Source organism: Sycon ciliatum, chromosome 13 (assembly GCF_964019385.1).
Source record: "Sycon ciliatum chromosome 13, ocSycCili1.1, whole genome shotgun sequence".
Classification (NCBI taxonomy): domain Eukaryota; kingdom Metazoa; phylum Porifera; class Calcarea; order Leucosolenida; family Sycettidae; genus Sycon; species Sycon ciliatum.
In genome coordinates this window covers 23335601-23357526 of record NC_088655.1, presented here as the reverse complement: position 1 = coordinate 23357526, position 21926 = coordinate 23335601, and the positions used below count along the sequence as shown (strand labels likewise).

At 44.7% G+C, this 21926-nt stretch overlaps 2 protein-coding genes across 2 annotated transcripts in view; both read left to right on the top strand.

The window, feature by feature from the left end:
- LOC135829402 (uncharacterized) overlaps positions 1-4282 on the top strand; it is a 9131-nt gene extending 4849 nt beyond the window's left edge. The window contains exons 6-9 of the mRNA XM_065341811.1: positions 1-26; positions 1119-1297; positions 2915-3212; positions 4178-4282. The exon at positions 1-26 is cut by the window's left edge and continues 75 nt beyond it. Of these exons, the coding sequence (XP_065197883.1) occupies positions 1-26; positions 1119-1297; positions 2915-3158 (449 nt within the window). The 3' untranslated portion in view covers positions 3159-3212; positions 4178-4282. The remainder of the gene's footprint in view (positions 27-1118; positions 1298-2914; positions 3213-4177) is intronic.
- Positions 4283-5488: 1206 nt separating this feature from the next.
- LOC135829399 (adhesion G-protein coupled receptor G2-like) lies at positions 5489-21615 on the top strand. Its single transcript, XM_065341807.1, has 12 exons — positions 5489-5644; positions 5866-6116; positions 8441-8620; positions 9106-9185; positions 12023-12210; positions 12813-13081; positions 13962-14007; positions 14186-14298; positions 15830-15960; positions 16238-16509; positions 16952-17021; positions 19886-21615. The coding sequence occupies exons 1-12, from the start codon at positions 5599-5601 to the stop codon at positions 20919-20921; spliced, it is 2682 nt and encodes an 893-aa protein (XP_065197879.1). The 5' UTR covers positions 5489-5598; the 3' UTR covers positions 20922-21615.
- Positions 21616-21926: the final 311 nt, after the last annotated feature.

The window sequence follows — 21926 nt, the reverse complement described above, 5'->3', positions numbered from 1 at the left end:
CTGTGTCGTGGTATAGAAATAAGCAGGTGAGGTATAACGCATGGCTATTGGTGATTTCCCACTATCTATCTATCAATCTATTCGATTCACCCATCCATACATCAATCTACCTGTCCCTCGGTCCGTCCATCCATCCGTCCGTCAAGCCATCCGTCCATTCATCTATCTATCTACAATAAAGTTCCCGTTAGTCAGCCGAGAAGGCTCATGCTCAATGCAGTCACCAGGCGACTTCACTGCATTGACCAGAAAGTCGGAGTTGTTAAAACTATACAAACCTTTGTGCACTTTGTGTGTAATTATCCACCTATCCATCTATGACGCCATCTATCCACCAATCAATCAATCAATCCATCCATTCATCCATCTAATCATCTATCTATCTAGTCATCTATCCAACCATCCATCCGTCCGTCCATCTGTCCGTCCATCCATCCATCCATCCATCCATTCATCCACCCATCCATCCATCCATCCATCCATCCTTGTATCCATCCATCCATCCATCCATCCATCCATCCATCCATCATCCATCCACCCATCCATCCATCCATCCATCCATCCATCCATCCATCCATCCATCCATCCATCCACCCATCCATCCATCCATCCATCCATCCATCCATCCATCCATCCATCCATCCATCCCATCCACCCATCCACCCATCCACCCATCCACCCATCCCACCCACCCACCCACCCACCACCCATCCACCCACCCACCCATCCATCCACCCATCCATCCATCTATCCATCCACCCATCCACCCATCCATCCATCCATCCATCCATCAATCCATCCATCCATCCATCCATCCATCCTTGTATCTATATTCTATGGGGTCCTAAAAACAATGGTTTCTACTGTACATACAAGGCATGGTGGACCACACTTCATATGTACAGTACCGCTCAATGAAAGCCAGTCACATCACTCAAGTTTACGCCTTGCACCATGTCACAGCCGAGTGTTCGCAGGTCTGGGGCTGCGCAACCCCCAGCGAGTTCTTGAGGGATGCAACTGGATTCTTTTTCAGCAGGACTGCAGATAGAGCTGTTGCCAAAGTGAATCTCATGATCCTAATCCTGTGGGTTTTATCCTGTGTGCTTTGGGCTCAGAAACTCTATCAAGATGATCTCCTTGGAAGAGTGTCATTTCATCTTGGTGATCATATCCTCACCATCTTCCCGCCCAGAGCTCAGCGACACTGGTACTTACCACTGCACTACAATGGACACTGGCGGCACTGGCAATGTTGCAACCGTACAAGGAAACTATACCATATTTATTGTACAAAGTAAGTTGTCAGGCAGGCACAGTCCCCCCCCCCCCCCCACCACACACACAGCACATGCTAGTTTGGTGGCAGACCTATAAGCATTGCTAAGAAAGTGGTTTTATGCTTTGTGGCCTTTGTCCTCCTCACCCAGCTCACCAGCTCACCAGATGTTCACGTAGTTTTGCGAACACTATGTTTGGGGATATCATGGCCCTGGTACACAACGCCCCCTCTCCCCGTCTCCAGCCAGATGAACTACTTTAACAGAAGAATGTCGGGTTGCTGCTCACAAAGTGAATGCTCTGACACTGTGAAATGATTTTGTTGACCTGATATTATATTTATCGCCTTCTTAGTATTTTACGCCACTAATTTCCCTGATACCTTGGGGCATGTTCGATTGGTAAGGATCGGGATCAGGATCCAGATCTCAGATCCATGGGATGCTTCAGATTCAACTGAACACTTTATATTGGACCTTGACTGTTGCCATGTTGACAATGGCGCTCACGAATCACCCCAAAAGGGTGAACGTCGTACTCATCGCCTCCGTCGTACAAAAAGTCAACAAGCTCTTCTCCATCCATGTGTGCGTATCACAATGTGTACAAAAATGATTTTTACCCGCCATGTAAGCACAAAGGTCACATTTGGATCCGTTGGATCCGGTCAACCCTGCTCCCGAGGTGGGTTGACCGGATCCAAATCCGAAGGATCCGGATCCAAATTCGACCAATCGAAAGGGTGGGAATCCAGTGGATCCGGTGGATCGGGATCCCGATCCCTACCACACGAACATGCCCTAAGCGGTCAAATATATCACGTATTTGACTGCTTATTAGTCAAATATAATGTGTATTTGACTACATTTATTTGACTCCTTAGAATTAGAAAAGAATTTTTGAAGAAAGCAGAAATACACAAGATGGGATTTGAACCCACAACCATGTAAATCTCAGTCACTCTTCCTTACCACCCAGCCACTGTGCTACCGATGCTGAACCTAGTTTAAACAATGACCTTGATCCTGCAATGCCGTACAGTGCGGTGTAGGCTATAGTAGAATACTAGAATTACAAGGATATGTCGTATATGAAGAGAAACTCTTGCAGGGAGAACACGATGAATAGATTATAGACCTCATAGTTGGTCTATACAGGATACATAGACCTCCTAACCGGTCTATAATCTATACATATGAAAAGTATAGGTAGCATAGAGCCCATGCATAAGATGAGCCCTGGCTCTCGCAAGCTTCCGTATGTGAACCATTTTTTTGATTTTCGACGATTTTCAGTGCAGTGCTGCAGAATTGGAAATTGGAAAAAGGTCAAAAACGGGCCCCCCGAGCTGGGGTTCAAACCGCATAGTGGACTGTTGCAGGTGGGGTCAAACGGCCTGGATATTGATGTTTTTCCCCAATTCAGTGCTTTTGGGCAAAACCTGGCCGGAAATCCTATTCTTGTTAAGGAGTGCAGAAAGAATTCTAAGAAAACCCCAAAGTTTGCCCCATTTATGGCCAAAAGCTAAGAAGTCCATATTTTTATGAATGGACTGCAGAGATCCATAAACAATTTGATGAGCAATTTGAAGCTGCTATGTTCTTCCCCCTCTAATTCTCGATTCTCCTCACAGCGAATCCATCAATCGTTCCTCCCCTGCCAAAGTCCATTACATCATTTCTGGTGCAAGGCTGGAAGTAATGGGCAGTTTTCTTGGTAATCCCGAACCCGACGCTGAATGGTGCCTGACAGCGGATGGTGAATGCAACGGCGTGGACACTGAAAACTGTTCAGCTGTGCACACTACAGCACGCCGAGCAAAGCAGAGCTCCTATTTCCATCTGTTCATACATGCCACAGCACAATGTACACTCTGACTGTGAATAATTCTCTTGGGACGATCTCAGCACAGATCCATATACCAGTGAAAGGTGAGTGATCTGATTGCTACTTTTTCAGGTCATAGCAGCAGTATCACCTCTCCTAGCTGTGGGAAGAAATTTTGTTGCTGATTGTTTGTTTGTTTTTTGTTTTTTTACTATTCACAAACCCAACTCGTAAAATAAATAATTATGCGGACAAAACAAACAGCTACTGAGTAGGGGCTGCACTGGGTGTGTGTGTTGACTGGAGAGCTCTGATTTGCTTTGTGTGTATCCGCACTGATCGCATTAAGCTTGCCGTACCAGCGCGATTTTTTCTTCCCTGGAATAGTGCCCCATCTCGACTTTTGCCCCCAGTCTCTAGGAGCCAGTGAAAAAACGAAGCCCTCTCTTTAATAGTGCCCCCGGGTCTTATACCAAGTGCATGTGCACGTTTATTTTTGTTCTTTTCGTAGTGTTCTTGTCCATGTCATTGAACTCGTGGTGTCAGGATCAAAATCGCACTTCTTGTTGCCCTTTCTGATGAGTCGCGATAGTTTACAATACACTTTAAGCTCTGTTTTCTTTGCCTTATTTGTTTTTATACGGGATGACGTAAATGTACCAGCCTTTTAGAAAATAGTGCATTCTCTTGAATAAAAAATGATTGATTTTCCAGTAAACCTTCTGATGAGATGGCCTCGAAAAGTAAGGACAAACATGTAAATGACAAGTAGCTTTGCAAATGTTGTTTTTTGTACAGAGTGCGCAACTTACTCTTTCATTGCACTAATATCTCTCTTTAAAATAGTGTGATCATATCTGTGATGGACATTGAAAATAATAGTGCCCCAGGCGCACTACCCGCGGAGTATGGTAAGCGTCTTACATTGCCACCTTACACGCTGGTCTGTGAATGTTATTACCACGTAACTGTAAACTGATGAATCTTTAGTTCTCTTTGTTCAATACTTAGTTCCCATTTAGACCTGGTCTGCAAATTTAAGTGAAAAAATTCTTCTTTCCATCATCAGAACAAACCCGAATCGGGCTCCAAGGATATTCAACACCGCCAACCTTCGACGAAGGCGAAACCTGGAGGCCACTAATGAGAGCGACGCAATCGAGCAAGCATTCTCTACTCCTGGTAGGTGGACTGGAGAGGTGTGATCTTAAATAGGGATATTATCAGAAATACAATAGATTGCTCTTGGGTTGATGTCCACGTTTTATGCTATCCTAGGTAACCAGTCTCATTCCACTCCATGACCACCACGGTATTCCACTGCAATCGAACATTTACTCATTGATCTCCAAATTATTGCCCAGTTAATTAATATATCCACTGGTTGAGGGAATGGACAGAAAAGTCTGAAGAAAACTTGACTGTAACCACCAGTACTTGAAGAAGTTAACTTTGTTTTAGGCCAGCGATGCTCTAGCAACTGAGCTACGGTGTAGCAGACATCCAAGCAGTGACCGCTCAGCATTTTCTTCAGACTTCGAACCTCTGGCGTGTGTTCAGCGAATATAAACTCATAATGAGCTGGCAGCCAGCCCTGCCGTGCACATGTAAACGCCCTCGTCAGGCTGGACCGCTCGCTCCAGCCAGAGCTGGAGTCGCACACAATGTGCCCCTTAGCTGTCGTTTACTTGTCATTTTTGCATTTACACCAAAGGTGATCGGAGTCAATCTGTTTGTGCTTTCCGAATTCTATTCCTGCAGCTGAGGATGCTGATTCCGAATAGGCTCATGGAGCAGGAACATTTCGAATATGACAGCTCTCAAGGGTAGGACTAACTGAGTCATTTTCAGACTGAATATTATAATTATTAGTGTGTGTTTTCATGTATCTATGGCTGGGCATATGCAGTGAGATTAACGCAGCCTTTTTTTGATTAATCCACACAAAAATCACAGCGTCTACACCCGAAATCCGTCCTTTGCTACTCAAGATTATTCAGTTCTTCCACAAGTTTCCACTACTCCCATTACTCTACCTTCCAAGGCTACATTTGGCTAACATTGCTCATATCAAGCCTCCAACTTTGAAAGTTGGCTTCATGCAATAATGTTCTGTTACAACGGCCTTCCAACTTGGGAAGATTCACGATTAGGTAGGACCAACGAGATGGATTTGGTTTGAGTACTAGAGATGGGTTAGAGCTAGCTATCAGGTCGTTGAATGTCTCAGAAACTTGCATTTTCTGACTCTTTATTACCTTGTTTCAGCCGTGGATAGTTGCTTCCTTGTGTGTTCTTCATTTTTTTACTAAACTACGTAGATTATAATTATGTGAATTCAAAATTTGTTTGTTTCTTTGTTCAGACCGTCATCCTGTATTGATTCTAGTGGATCTTGTCATTCCAGCCGAGTTCCTGACAGCAATCGATGCAAATGTTTCCATTCCAAAGATACGAGCGAATTTAACAGCTAGACTATTGAATCCAAGTATGCCACTTCAAGTAAATGCTTCCTCATTCAACTTACTTTTTTACGGTGAGTAAAAAAACAATTCCCAGCAACCCTGCAACCCTTAACAATGGCTGCCCTCTAAAATGTACCATTCACCTTTCTCCCATTCTCCTCCTCCCTCCCCTGATGGCGCATGTTGTATCGTTTCCTTACAAAGCTTATAAAGTTTCCCAAAAAGATTTCTCATGGTTAACCTTGTTTGAAGAAAGCTCGTCTTTTTGTTTTGGCCGTCTTACTGTGCACAGATCAGTGTGCTTCCGAAACCACATACGGCGGAATCAGGGGCAATATCACGTGGCCACAGACCTTTATCGGTACCGACATAACAGTACAATGCCCCATCGCAGTCCATAGCAACCTTATCAGATACACCACACGGACATGTGGAATGGTCCCGCGACCTCATAATGCTAACCTGACCTGGGGTCTATGGTCTGCTGCTAACCTCAATCACTGCCCGAGTGCAATAACTGTGGATCTCTACAAATTGTCCAAGGTGAGTGTTAGGTTGGCTCTATAAACCAGTTACATATTATTTAAAACCATTCAAAGTGATTAGCCAAGTAAAAAAATGATTGTTTTATCGTTCGCGCCCGCCCCAAATTTTCACCGTCCCGGGCCGAATTATTTTATTTTTTTAGTACTGGTAAATGTACTGTATGTACTGCGGTCTACAGCCTCTAATCAGCACGGCCATAGATTTTTGAAGGTCAAGTCCACAGACTGAACCATAACTCAGTTGCTATAGGCTTGAAAAGTGAAACTGATCATAAGCTGCCTGATTTTCTTCGTTTTTTTCTACGTTACGTTGGTTGTTCCACTTTTCAATTATCCTCTGGGGTTGCGAACACCTGCCCCACAGCCATAAATGCATAATAAAAAATAAAATTAAAAACCTCCCGTCCGCCCCGATTTCTCGGGAAAACCTGACGATAAACAATCAATATATTGCAACCTGCTCTAGCTACTGCCCCCCGCAACCTGCTCTAGCTACTGCCTCTGCAACCTGCTGTGGCTACTACGCCTGCAACCTACTCTGACTGCTGCCTCTGCAACCTGCTGTGGCTACTACGCCCGCAACCTGCTGTAGACAGAAATTCTACCATTCCTGCAACCTGTTCTAGCTACTGCTGCTGCAACCTGTGTTAGGTGTTAAAGGGGAAGTTAAGGCAAAAATTAAAATTTCACCAGTTGTAGTCTTCGGGGTGCTGAGTCGAATGGTCTTGGTCCGAGAAGCTGAGACGCTCCCTTCCTACTTGAATCCCAATCGAACTCGCGCACTTCCACCGAAAACTGGGCGACTGCGCCCTACTAGATGGGGATTTGTATGCAAAAATGTCACTAAAAGCGCCGTTTCGTTCTTATAAAAGCACGGATGACCGCGATTGGCCCATATGTTGTAGTCTTTTGGACGCTGCGTCGACTGGTTTTGGTCCGGAAAGGCTGCGATGCAGCGTTCCTACTTTATTCCCAATCGAACATGGTTGAACAAGTGGTCACGTGCTCCTGGGTGCACAAATCACCCTGGTCACCACGCCAGCAGGCGACAACTTTCACACCAAGGTTCAACTCGAGTTCAACTCGAGTGACAGGACTGTACCCAAAAAAAGGTCAAACAGGCTAGTAAGTTGTACCCTGCAGGCACGGTGACCAGCTGACTGGTGTACGCAGGAGCACGTGACCGCTTGTTCAACCATGTTCGATTGGAATAAAGGAGGAACGCTGCATCGCAGCCTTTTCGGACCACAACCAGTCGACGCAGCGTCCAAAAGACTACAACATATGGCCAATCGCGGTCATCCGTGCTTTTATAAGAACGAAACGGCGCTTTTAGTGACATTTTGCATACAAATCCCCATCTAGTAGGGCGCAGTCACCCAGTTTCGGTGGAAGTGCGCGAGTTCGATTGGGATTCAAGTAGGAAGGGAGCGTCTCAGCTTTCTCGGACCAAGACCATTCGACTCAGCACCCCGAAGACTACAACTGGTGAAATTTTAATTTTTGCCTTAACTTCCCCTTTAACCTTATACTGCCACTGATCAGTAAAAGCCCAGGCTCATAGGTTGTATGTAGTTAGTGTAGTCCGATCACCACGCCAGCAAATGTCCGTCATGCATACTTCATAGTCAAAACGGGCACAATTGCAGCTATCAGGTTGCCAGTGTTACATATAGGTACTACACCACAGATGTGCTCTTGCACTTAATCACCACATCACAGATGTGCAACTAACATTCCTGCTCCACATCTACAAACGAGGAGTGGTACTTCAGAAGTGTTTGGGTACCCTCTTCTGTCTCCTTCCACATCCTTTTTCCTGCTGGCCCCGCTTCCGGTTTTCCTGTACTCATATTTTGCTCCGTTGACCTGGGTTGCAACTAGCGCTAGCTACTCAGGTCCTTTATCCGGCCTCTTCTCTCACTCTCTCTCTCTCTCTCTCTCTCTCACACACACACACACACACACACACACACACACACACACACACACACACACTATCTCTCTCTCTTGTCGTCGCCATGTAGTCTTCGTTTTTGTCTCTCATCTTCCCCCGTAAAATGTCGTTCCTATCACCTGCCTGTTCTGTATTTTCCGTGCGTATGTTACTATGGTTACATGAATACTTGAGTTGCAACAGAATACACCAACAGTCTGGAAAGGGTTTGCATAACATTATCTGCGAGTGAGCGCAGTTCCCAACCTCCAAACTCAAGTGCTGGTCCCCAGGAAAATCTCTCAAGAACACCTAGTTTGGGGCTGACTGCTTTTGGGCTGCCTTCACCCATTGTCATCATGTGTTATTCCACTGTTACTTTGCAGGCCCGACTAAACACCAGCAACCCCTTCACGATTCTAGATCATTCCATTGCCGTGTCGAATCTCACCAGCTTTGTTCAGAAGCTCATAGCAGATGATGTTGATTACGCGACATCCAGCATCTACAATGCTGTTTCGACTGTCAGCAAGGGATCCAACTTTAACAGTACTTATATCAAGCTGGTATGTGCCAAATCTCAGAATTGTTTTCCTGTGTTTTGCTCTGTGCTGAAGTTCGTAAAGACTCGAAATGAGTAAAATTGCATGGCTCTTAATTAAGAAAGTCTGATCATATTTCTGGTCAGAGAAGGTGACATAGAGTTCAAGGTGAAGATCACAAGTCATGTTCATGCCTTATTACAACAGTGAACGAGAACAGTTTTCGTCAACTCCAGTCTCCTGTTCTTGTAAAGCACGAGTTACTTATAGTGGAACAGCGTGTTTGGTTTTCATTGCGTTCATATTCTAAGACAGATTGTCATTATTGTCATTGGCTGTGTATGTGTATTCTGGAACATGTGTGCTTGATTGTGAGCATGTGTGTGTGTGTGTGTGTGCGTGTGCACGTGCGCGTGCATTGGCGTGTTCATGCATGTGCGTGTGTGTACGTGCATGTGTGCGTGTTTTGGTGTGCTTGTGTTTCTATTATATTATGTGCGTTGTCTTAGATTGCAAATGCCACGCTGCGATCCGTAGACAACATTCTAGACGTCAATTCCACCATCATTTTGCCCCCACCAGCTGCCAGGTAAGATTCTAGGGCATATCAACTCCCAATAAGGTTGCTTTTATGTTTGTTGGTTACACGAATATTGCAGTGTGTGCATGTTTCCTTTTGTTCAAGATCAAATCTCTTGTACTGGCAAAAATTCTTAAGAGAGCATGTCTGAGAAAACCAGAAAAGCTGGGCTGGGCCATCTCTCCGATTAGCTCAAATTTTGCAAGTAGGCTTCCTTTAGAGTCTACAACATCCAAGCGAAAGGGTTGGGTGCATATCTTACGGACACCTTGGAACTGGGGACCACCTTGAAATGGGCACCAAAATACGTATAGAATAAACACCGATGTCGTAGTGTTTATGGGAATATAAACACTGCTATAAAAACCGAGGCGTAGCCGAGGTTTTTATAGACAGCGTTTATATTCCCATAAACACAAGACAGAGGTGTTTATTCTATTTATACCTAGCTTCGTTTTTGGCCTGAAATACTGGTCCGAAATAGCTATTTTAGTATCCCAGTATACTATAGTATACTATTATGTGTAGGTAGCATTGCGTGTTCCAGACATAAAACCTATCTTTCAACCAACATCTGCATCAACACCCTGGTGGCTGGGTGGTCAAGATAGGTGCTTGGGAGTCTTATGGTTGCAGGTTCGATTCTTGCAGAAAGTCCCTTGAAAGTTGAAAAGTTACAACCTCTAAGTGGGTAATATAGCAAAGTATATACCCCAAGTTAAAGTGGTGAATATGGAGATATATTTACCAGTTACAGATCACAGGAATTAGTGGGGGTTAATATGAGCTGGGTATGAGACTGAATATTGGGTCCAAAAACGAGCGCTGGTACAGCGTACACAATGCAGTTGAGAACAAACCACCGCCATGCCAACATCTTGATTGTCGATCAACTCGATCAAATCCGTCGATTTGCTCTGTCACGCAGTGGTCGTCGCACGGCCAGTTTCAGGATGCAAAAATATCGTGTTTCGATCCCACAAATCGAGATTTGTTCAATATCCTTTGCACTTCTGCAGAGATTTGCTGCTAGTGAAATTCGAGTCGTTCAGGGAAGAAAATTCTTGTTGTTTTGAATGACAAGAGTTGTCAGTTCAAATTTCTTGTCACACTTGGTAGAGGTGACCACGCTGCAGTGTTTGGCGTGCTGTCGTCTGAGTGGTGCCTGGTGTTGGAGCTTGAGGAGGCGCTTTCCGTCGTCCGGTAGGAAATTGGCAATGTTGCAATGTGGTGAAGTGACCGTATTCAATTTTTTATTTTCCAAAAACGTGGAACACTATTTATGAGACTTGAAATGGGTGGTAGTGGAGATAGTCCACTGTCCTCCAGTGCATGGTTCAGGAAAATAGACGCTGTAAATGGTTCCTGCTATGGCCCTAGAAATTTTGCAATGCAATTTAGTGATATTTGGAGATAATGGCCATTGCTTTCCTGGATGTAGCCATGGCTGTATGTGGTGGTGATGTGAAGACTACTCAGGTGAGGCAATGTTGGCATGGTGGTGGTTTGTTCTCAACTGCATTGTGTACGCTGTACCAGCGCTTGTTTTTGAACCCAATATTTAGTCGTATTTGGGGCCCATTTCGAGGTGTTCCCCAGTTCCAAGGTGTCCGTAAGTGATGCAACGTGCCGTTTCGCATGGTTGTTGTAGACCCTAAAGGAAACCTACTTGCAGAATTTGAGCGAAATCGGTTAGATGGCCCTGCTCAGCTTTTCTGGTGTCCTCAGACATGCTCTCTCAATCAATGGTCAAGTGAAAGGAAAAAAGAAGTAAAGAGAAGTCCAGCACAGAGCTGGAGTGTGGCCGCCCTATAAGCGGACTAAGAACTACTAGTAGTAGGTTGAAAAGAGCAAAAATGAGTCCAATATGGAAAAAACTAGAAGGAAACGTTATCAGAGACGCATGCCCGCCAAGGTGGGAGGTGACTCCAACTGCACCGGTCGCAGATTTCGGGATCCGCGCAAACCCATCATTCTGGACCGGAGTAGGGCAAAACACAATTTGCAGCGAACCCAAGACATGACACAGCTGTATGCTTCTCCGGTCTTCGCTGCCTTGAAGAGAAGAGAAGCTATCCGCTTGTAGAGTGACTCCGCGTGTTTTCCCAAAGAACCAGTGGTGGACAATATGGCCGGAACAAATAACAAAATATTAATACTCTATATCGCAGCACTGCTTCTCCTTCTTGTGATTTATGTAGCAGGAAACAATGGAGGTAGCACAGTTTGAAGGGGCATGAGTATCGAAACCCTCACATCGATAAAAGTGCGCTCAAACTGACCACCACAGCTGCCACGTTGAGACAAGCCTGCTCTGTCTGGATAGCGGTGCAATACCATGACTGTTCCCCAGTGACTGGCTATTTACTGTGATGTTGTGCTGTGAAATCCAAAAAATGGTGAATAAAATCCGATTTGAGTGTGTGTGTGTGTGTGTGTGTGTGTGTGTGTGTGTGTGTGTGTGTGTGTGTGTGTGTGTGTGTGTTTGTATGTGTGTGTATGTGTGTGTGTGTGTGTGTGTGTGTGTGTGTGTGTGTGTCTGGGTGTCTGGGTGGTTACCAACAGCCAGTGTATGCCGGATTATGTGGTGTGGTGTCTGGGTAGAAAAAAATGGAAAATGAAAAAATAAGGATTCACTGGCCAGAAAAAGTCACTTCAAACAGCTGTGTGGTGGATACCAGGCGAAAAATAGTGGCGGTCAATTCATCAGCCTTGCAAGCTGTTGAATGGTGTAATCCCAGCACAAGTTGCTACGTCGATAACATAGCTGTTTGCTATCATCGCTTCCGCGATGGGCATGTCTTTTGTCTGAGGTGTGTGTGTGTGTGTGTGTGTGTTTTGCACAGAGTTGCCAAAGCAATGGAAAAGCTGATGACAATTGTACCACTGGAACAGGGTGAAGTGTTTCAGGCATACGAGAACAATGTGGGCTTTGCCCTGGCCTGTCATGTGCCAAGCAGTGTCAACGAGAGTCTTCACTCCCACTATGATAGAGTTGCTAATAGGTTTTACATCAACACTAATTTCACTTCAGGTACGTAGTTAAATCCGGTATTTAGTACGCATTTGACTGAACAAATTTCATCTACAGTCGACTTGGCTAATAACGACTGCGGATATAACGACAATTCACGAATAACGACAGCATTTCCATGCCCAGAGCAAAGTCCCTTCCAACTGTAATACATATAATGAGACTTCGGGTATAACGACACTTCGCGAATGAGGACACTTTTTTGATGCCCCGCCGAATGTCGTTATAAGCGAAGTTGACTGTATACGCTGCAACTGGAAAGCCGGACATAATTCTAGTTCTGGCTATTTCAGTGTTTCCTAAGAGAATTTCAAAAACGAAGTTGTACGGTGTGACCCAAACATCCTTTGAGGTAAAACGTTCACATAAGATGTCAACAGAAATCCAGTTTCATGGTGACCCTGGACATTCAGCAGTCTCCCAGCTCTGTGTATAGGCCAATTTCTGCAACGACTGGGTAAAACACACAGGAAATTTATAGTAGATGGGCTCAATTCAGGGTTGCGGTCTGTGACAGTCACACAACAGACACGAACCTCTAAGCACATGTAGGAGCAGATTACATGTGTTTTACTTGTTTGTTTTTTCATGTGTGACTCCAGGAGTTATACCACTAGTGTCACTGGTAATTCCAGGCAGTGCTATATCGCAAGCCACCGAGAGATTACCCAATTCCAGTCGCATCAACTGCCCGATAGCCCCCACAGCGTTGATCCTGTACCGGTCACATGAATTTTTCGTTGACTCGCAACTTTACGACAACACCACAGTGACATCTGACATCATCTCTGTCCAGATTGGCCAGGAGGAGTTGGATCATCTCAGGGAACCATTCATCTCCACCTTTGATCTCCCCTATGCTGTTCCTACAGTGAGTTTGAATTTTTTTCGCTCCTGCTCTTGTAGTAGTTGAGCACTCTCATGTGGGGTAGTGCCTTTGCTGTTTGCATTATGCAGGTGCCTTTGCTGTTTGCATTACGCTGAGCTCACTGACTTGTCAGTTTGAGCCCTCTGGCAAGGTATGTTCGGGCCTGATTTAAATCTGGCTTTCGACATTATTATTTTCATTGCTCTCAGGTTTGGCCTCATTTTCTCTGTGCTGCGCTGAGGAGTTCACAAAGAACGAAACAGCATGCTGTTCGCAGATTGAACATTTATGCCTAAAACTAAGGCAATGGAAAAGAGGCACAACCTTTATACAGGTCATGTGTTGCAAACAACCAAATTTCCTGTTGCCTAAGTCGCAATTACTTATAATTATACGGTGCCCAATTTGCATACCAGAAATTCGGATTTTGAGCCAATAATTAAATTTAGAAAGTGTTGAGTTCCAACAGGAGAACGTCATACTCTCCAAGCACAGCAATGGACAACGGGAACTGGTAAGTGGAACATTTATTACAGGAGACGAAGATACAGAGACCAAGACGAACGAAACGACTACATTGTGTAAGAGAGAAAGAAGAGCGAAAAAAGAGATCAAGTGTGAACCGCAAGATAAAGGGGCAGGGTTGCTATGGCAATTATGGGCACACAAGTAGCTACCCAGGCCAACGGAACAAAAGGAGACAAAATGGTGAGTACGAGAGTGCATGCAGGCCAGCTTGGATAAAGTTGTAGAACGTACGGGAGGGGGTACCGAAGAAAAGAATAGTTACACTTAGCTCATATATCCATATGTCCTTTTGCTTTTTAAATTTGCATATCGGTTAGAATGGATCAAGTCTTATTTGTGTTTTGTGCGTGCTCAGGGAAAGGATGACGAAGTTCGTTGCGTCTCATGGGACTTCAAACTTGGTAGGTCATGCTAACTGGAAATACCCACAGCCGCCAAACATGGCCTCATCGCAGAAACAGTAACTTACCGCTGGGTCAATATTGTCATAATTAAATTACAGTAGAATATTTTTTGAGTGGAAGGAAAAAAAGTGTGATGTGTTTCTCGGCCATGTTTGCCTATTTGTGAAATCCTCAGCTGATGGAATCGGTGGCTGGACAGAGGATGGATGCGAGGTGCTGGAAATCAGTACGTCCAGGAACCAGACGACATGCAGATGCAATCACCTGACACATTTCGCTGTTCTCCTGGTAAGACACTCATTCATTCTACTTTTACCTGCAATTTTCCTCTGCTGTTGAAGCTCATATTTTGTAGTGTTGTTTTGTCTGTATGGACTCAAATGGAGAGCCAGCGATTAATTTATAAGAAAGAAAAAGGACAAAGGAACTACAAGATACGCTGTAATGTCCACTAATACCACCAGTTACTAAACAATCAGCTCATGCGATATTGTTTTGTGTGTGTTAATAATATGAAGGAGCCTATTGCCAATGGTCTTCTTAAAGGGGCACTCCGGGAATATTTTCGGTGGTGTGTTCTCTTCATGGGGGCCATATATGGCCCCCAAGGAATGGGGAATCACGAAAACTAGACCCAAAAAGTCGATATATGAAGCTAGGGAGGGCCAAGTTTGTCTCCTCTTTTGATGGTTTTGATGACGTCACGTGTGATTAGTATTCAAATTCTCTGCATTTGAAGATCTTAGTTGTTTGAATTTTCTGGTGATGAAGAAAGCTTCACAACTGCGACCATACTCTAAGGAACCTGAAGGACCTCCTGAGGTGCCCCTGGTAGAAGCGCAGCCTGATGAGGGCCAGGAAATTGGAGCAGACGACTTCACTGGTCGACAAGGAAATAACGATTGGTGTTCCGGCCAGAAATGTGGGGTGATGCAGAGGGCAGTCGATTACCTTCGCTGTCGAGAGAGCGCTGCAGCTGTTAGCATTGGCAGCCCTTTGACATGCGTTGCACATCACCCCGACTTCGCGTCAGCTTGTCTAAACAAAACTGTTCTGATCATATGCCTCACGGCGTATAGAGAATTTCGGGATCCTCGTACTCGGACCAGTGAAGTCGTCCGCTCCTGGCCCTCATCAGGCTGCGCTTCTACCAGGGGCACCTCAGGGGGTCCTTCAGGTTCCTTAGAGTATGTCCGCAGTTGTGAAGCTTGGGAATGTCGACCAAACATCGTTCTTCATCGCCAGAAAATTCAAACAACTAAGATCTTCAAATGCAGATACTAATCACACGTGACGTCATCAAAAGAGGAGACAAACTTGGCCCTCCCTGGCTTCATATATCGACGTTTTGGGTCTAGTTTTCGCGATTCCCCATTCTTTGGGGGCCATATAAGGCCCCCATGAAGAGAACACACCACCGAAAATATTCCCGGAGTGCCCCTTTAATTTAACTACGGAGTTTCAATCGGATTCATACTATGAGCTTGTAAAAAGGAGTAAACAGAGATCCATGCTGATTTCAAATGAATGCGCATAACTACATCGATCTTGTGCATTCACAATGCTACAGTAAATCATGGTTGATGCTCTGGCTACAATCTTGCACGAGGGCCTTGAATGTGCGTGGATATATCTAGCAATCTTGCATTGGAAATTGCCTTTACTGCTTACTACTTATAGCCCATCTTGTGACACGGCAATTGTTTGAATCACGAGAAGAAACAAATCAAAAAATTATTGCGATAATAATGTCATTCAAGTGTAAAAGGACAACTTTTCACAACTACATCGGATGGTTCTTATTCTTTGATGATGCCAGGTTCGCAGCTCAGTAGACTCGACTGATGTACCGCCTGTCGAAGAAAAGGTGCTGAAGTACATATCGATTATTGGCACTGCCCTCTCTATGGTTGGACTACTCTGCACTAACATTGCCATACTTTTGATCAAGTAAGGCACTATCTGTATACTCTTCTATTTTTGAATTTTTTTAGATTTCTGTAATTTCTCCATGCCCTTCCACCATGCACCCACACTATTTCATGTGATCAGTAGAGTTTTCAGTGCAAACACCTCCTGACTTCCTGATTGTCAAAGTATGTTCCAAGTTGAGTGCCTCACTAAATGAGGTTCACACTGCGTTCGATTCATTCACAAGTTTTCTGTTGCCATATTGCATATTGCTCTGCCTTTACAATGGTTTGCCGATCTTGCTTGATTTCTGCAGGAAACTTCGGCAGGGCCACCACCATCAGATGGTGTTTGGGCTATGCACAACTCTACTTCTCTTCCTGTCGATATTCATGCTGATCCTGTATTACGAAAACCTTCCACAGCATGGCCTGGCATGCAAAGCACTAGCCATAGCCATGCACTTTCTGCTGCTCTCTTCATTCGTGTGGACGTCAGTGGATGCCACGTTCCTCTACAAGCAGATTGTGATCGTGTTTGATGAGACCAAGCAAAGTGTCAGATACACACTTCACTCGTTGGTTTTCGGTGAGTAGCACTTGTTTGCCTGCGGCACTTGAGCATTGACCGATTGCAGCATCCTTTCAAGTGGCAGTTAGGCCAGAGCTGGGCAAGTTGTATCCGGGTATTTTGCACAAGCCACTTACAGGAGGCTGCGAACACTCTCCTCATTCCTTCTACCCCCCCCCCCCCCCAGGAATGCTTGGCAGTAAGCTCTTACTCCGTAGTGCTCTGTGTGTGTTGTACTTCTGAAGTGTTGGATAGTTGTTGATTCCACCAATATGAGCTGTAGGAATGCTGGTATACGCCGCTAGTGCAATTTGATCAGGATGTGACGCAATAACCCCACATCACCGCCGCAATGATATGAGAAAGTTTTTAATTGAAGTTATCAGCGGTGCTATCACAGTCTTCAGTTCTTGCAACGTGGCTTATATCCATCCTCTCTGCTCTCATTCTCCCGAAACAGTACTGCCGTTGATTGTGGTTGCTGTGTCTGCTGGACTGACGCTGCCTGATGGCTATGGAGGAGAGAACATGTGAGTTCTTGTTTGTTTCCAGATGACCATAGCTGTTCATAGTGTGATGGAATGCTTGCAGTGATTTGAACACAAGAATTACTGGTTTGGATCTACGGTTATTTGGTCCCGTACGGACATCTGAATGCAAATATCAATGTGTCCACCTGAATTCCTTCATCATTAGTCAAAACTCAGATGGTGAGCCAAGGAAAGAAATTGTTACCTGGAAATTGTGGGCACAAGTTATGTAATCGAGTTCACGAACTAAACCAGATGTTGAACAGTCAAACGTGCACAATCTAGGACAAAACTGACAAGGAGTACTGGGACATTCCACAGCATGAAAGTCAGCTTGAGCACTGCTCGAGAGCGCTAACCACCGGCATTCCAACTTTGAAGATTCATGGATATTAGTGCTAATTCCAAAGAGGGGACATCTAGCGCCATCGAGCCGAGCACAAGCTACATTCCAAGGCTTCATGGAATGCTGGCCTGGTATGACTTTCATGCTGTGAAATGTCTCAGTACTCCTTATCTGTTTGTGCTAGATTGTGCACGTCTGACTGTTCAAAATCTTGTTTAATTGGTGAACTCGATCGCATAACTTGTGCCCACAATTTCCATGTTACAATTTTTTTTATTCCCGTAGCTATGCAGAAGACGTTACTTCAGTAACGTCTGGCGCTAGCCAGGGTCCACACAGCTTTAATTTGGTATTTGTGTGTTTGTGTGTTTGTTTGTTTGTTTGTGTCACGCCTGTGGTTATCAGTATCTGACGGCAAAAAAGCATAGGATGTTATACATTTTTCAATTCTCCTTTTTTTCCGGCATATCCTCGGATTCGAACCCGCAATATTGCCCTACATGCATTCCCCCATACACTTCGCATTCATACCCATTCTTCCAAGTTGCTTCACGTTATTATCTTGCGTTTGAAAGCCCTATTTGAATATTGCGGGCAGCTGTATGTGGCCAGCTGTGTTTGATGGTACGGTACGGTACAGGAGACGGTGTCGTATTACCCTCGATCGTACCTGTCCCGTACCTGTCCCGTACCTATCCCCTACCGTACCGTGCCATCAAAGATGGCTGGCCACAATGCATATTCAAATAGGGCTTTCAAATGCAAGATCACAATGTGAAACAACTTGGAATAATTAGTATGTATGCAAAGTGTATCGGTGGATGCATGCAGGGCGCGCGATAGTGCGGGTTCGAATCCCAGTTATGTCTTAAAAAAAAGGAATTTTTTAAAGAATTTATAACATCCCTATGCTTTTTTTTTGTCTAGGTCATCAAGGCAAAAGCATAGCGTAGGGCCCTGAGCTTCCAAGCTCTCTCGTCAATATTCATGGTGCAATTTCAAATTTGGACTTCACGGAGAATTTCAAAGTTTTAGGAAATTAGAGGCCACATGCCACGTACTGCTCTTTTCTCTCCGAAACTCAACACTTGCAAGCCAGATATGAAAGAATGAAAAAATCATCAGTCACAACACTGGGACTCGAACCAGGGACCTTGCTATTCGCGAGCAATGCTCTAACCAACTGAACTACAGTATGACTCTTATCCACAGTGATGGCAAATCTATCCTTCTTCGATCAATCCACATCTGGCTTGCATCATACTGGCAACTCACACCAATCAAGAGGGACCTTGGCCATTCGCTTGATATCATGGGGAGGGCATCAAACTATGTCCACTGCGAGCAAATACAAGTTGCAATTTCAAATTTGGACTTCACAGCGAATTTCAAGTTTTAGGGAATTAGAGGCTGCATGCCACGTACTGCTCTTTTCTCTCCGAAACTCAACACTTGCAAGCCAGATATGAAAGAAAGAAAAAATCATCAGTCACAACACTGGGACTCGAACCAGGGACCTTGCTATTCGCGAGCAATGCTCTAACCAACTGAACTACAGTATGACTCTTATCCACAGTGACGGTAAATCTATCCTTCCTCGATCAATCCATATCTGGCTTGCATCATACTGGCAACTCACACCAATCAAGAGGGCCCTCGGCCATTCGCTTGATATCATGGGGAGGGCATCAAACTATGTCCACTGCGAGCAAATACAAGTTGCAATTTCAAATTTGGACTTCACGGCGAATTTCAAGTTTTAGGGAATTAGAGGCCACATGCCACGTACTGCTCTTTTCTCTCCGAAACTCAACACTTGCAAGCCAGATATGAAAGACTGATGACTGATGATTTTTTCTTTCTTTCATATCTGGCTTGCAAGTGTTGAGTTTCGGAGAGAAAAGAGCAGTACATGGTATGTGGCCTCTAATTTCCTAAACCTTTGAAATTCTCCGTGAAGTCCAAATTTGAAATTGCAACTTGTATTTGCTCGCAGTGGACATAGTTTGATGCCCTCCCCATGATATCAAGCGAATGGCCGAGGTCCCTCTTGATTGGTGTGAGTTGCCAGTATGATGCAAGCCTGATGTGGATTGATCGAAGAAGGATAGATTTACCATCACTATGGATAAGAGTCATACTGTAGCTCAGTTGGTTAGAGCATTGCTCGCGAATAGCAAGGTCCCTGGTTCGAGTCCCGGTGGTGTGACTGATGATTTTTTCTTTCTTTCATATCTGGCTTGCAAGTGTTGAGTTTCGGAGGGAAAAGAGCAGTACGTGGCATGTGGCCTCTAATTTCCTAATATTCATGTTTATATTTATATTGGATCATAAGAGTATAAAGACCCAGGTGCATCAAGTTATCCATAAAACAATAACTTCACATGGTGGGAAAGGCTTCCGGAGTAGTTTAGTGTACCCTAATCGTTGTAGGGCCCAAACCTTTGCACAAGAAGTTGTTTGCCAGCGGATTTCTCTTCATGGAAGTCCCGTTCTTCATTTTTCTGACCTTTCACAGCTGCTGGATTCGTTCCGACCCGGTCTTCTACGGTGCTTTGGTTGCACCTATGGCGCTGTGCCTTGGATACAATCTAGTCATCCTTGTCATTGTCGTCGTCACTCTGCAGAGACGTGGCAAGAACCTGGCTACAGCATCAACAAACGCCAACAAGGGAAAGAAGGCTCTGCTCCGTACGGTCGTGTCCATCTCCATCCTGCTTGGCCTTACATGGGTATTGGGATTCCTGGTGCTTGCTGATGACAACATTGTCTTTCAGTACGTGTTTGCCGTTCTGAACTGTCTGCAGGGTCTGTTCATTTTCGTACACGTCATCCGGGGCCAGGATGCCAAGAAGGGCGTCGAGGAGATTTTCTCCTCTCGCAAGTCGACAACGGGTTCAAGCACCAAATCTACTGGACTTATCAGCCTCATACGTCGCGGACGTTACACGAGGACCAGTAGCAATGCTGGCAGCGGCAGCAGCGGCAGTCATGCGAAGAAGGGAACGGGGGAGGTCAAAGGAGTGCGAGGCATCAAAGGCGGCAGCAGTAGCAGCAACGGCAACGGTAGCAAAATTCCGGATAGTGCTCAGCTAAGCACTCTGGAGAGAGTGAAGTTCAGAACTCCGGTGAGCACGAGGAGCGCAGCAGGAAAGGAAAGTCATGCCACATCTCATCTCACACCCACTCCAAGACCTACACACCTCGCAACAACGCTCGACAGACATGGAAAACTGGTGTCAAACCTCAGTCAAACGCCGACAACCGATGATGAGCAAAGTGTCTTCGTGCATTCTCAAACGCCGGTTGACCTTCCCGATATTGGCAACCTCCTGTCGCCAGAATCCCCTACATCGGACTGGCGGCAAAGCTTCGAACTCTCGCCAATAAGTTCCGCCTCCAGTATTCCACCATCAACACCACAAGATGTGTCAAAAACCCAACGAACACAGTCATTTCGCAACTTCAAATTCGAGCAATATAAAAGTCCATCTGGTGATATTTACGCCGGTGTAGACCTTGCACGGAAAGCCAGTTCAGAGAGTAAGAAGTAATGCCCGGCTGACCACTTACCACCAACCACTGCTAGCAGTTCATTTTTCATAATTAGAAATGCAGAATGTTTTCACTTTCCTGTTGCTCTTACAGGATAAATACATATTTTTTGCACTTTCCTGTTGCTCTTACAGGATAAATACATATTTTTTGGAATCTTACTCGAATACAATATTATTTTAATAAAAATGAAATTCAACATTCGACCGCGTAAATACTTTAAAGTATTTACGCGGTCGAATGTTGAGTTTCAATTCTCTTTTTACAATCTCTCTTTGAGCGCTCCCATTCATTAATTTTACGCCATGAGGACTCATTCTCTCCTACGTTCTTATCTTTGTGCATGTCTTTTGATACTGCATTTAGTTAGATGATTTTTACAAAAGAGAATGCCTCCATGCAAGCAAGCATGATGCTGTTGATGAATTCTTTTGTGGTTCCTCTTTCGCTACTTTACAACACTAGTTGAAAGATGATAATGATATTTTCAGTAGTAAAGTATTTCTGTACATGTACAACCACATGCTAGTAAGTCGACTGCCTGCTGCATCTACTAACGTTAATAGCCTGAATCTTTGTTCTGCGTAGGCAAGTGACTTTTGAATGATAGCCGATCGGCATGGTACAATTTTCATCGCTTCTTTTACTGGATTGTGGGAATCATTTTAACCCGCTTGGATTTGCCATTCTGTATCACAACGTGTAGTTTTCAGCAAAGAAGCTTTGTAGTACTTATTCGACTAGCACGGTGTCGGTCACCAATCCACCATGCTACAAATTGCCTAAAGCTTTTAACAATCGCGCAAAACCATAGTGGCGCTCTGAAGAAACCTTTTCGTTTTTCTTCACTCGCAGATCAAACATGGTAGAAATGCTCCTGAACACCACGGAAAGCTCAGTTTACCAGTCGTTCCTTGTTTCCATTCGATAATTTTTCATATTGGTTCGAAATTTGAAAGGGCGACTTTCTTGCGAAGGTATACAGTACACGGGCATGTTTTTAA

Bases quoted from the DNA above. Each gene is read 5' to 3' on its own strand.
- LOC135829399 (XM_065341807.1), top strand. From the start codon at position 5,599: ATGCCACTTCAAGTAAATGCTTCCTCATTCAACTTACTTTTTTACG. The intron at 5,645-5,865 runs GTGAGTAAAAAA...TACTGTGCACAG, and splicing joins ATTCAACTTACTTTTTTACG to ATCAGTGTGCTTCCGAAACC. The intron at 15,961-16,237 runs GTAAGGCACTAT...TGATTTCTGCAG, and splicing joins ATTGCCATACTTTTGATCAA to GAAACTTCGGCAGGGCCACC.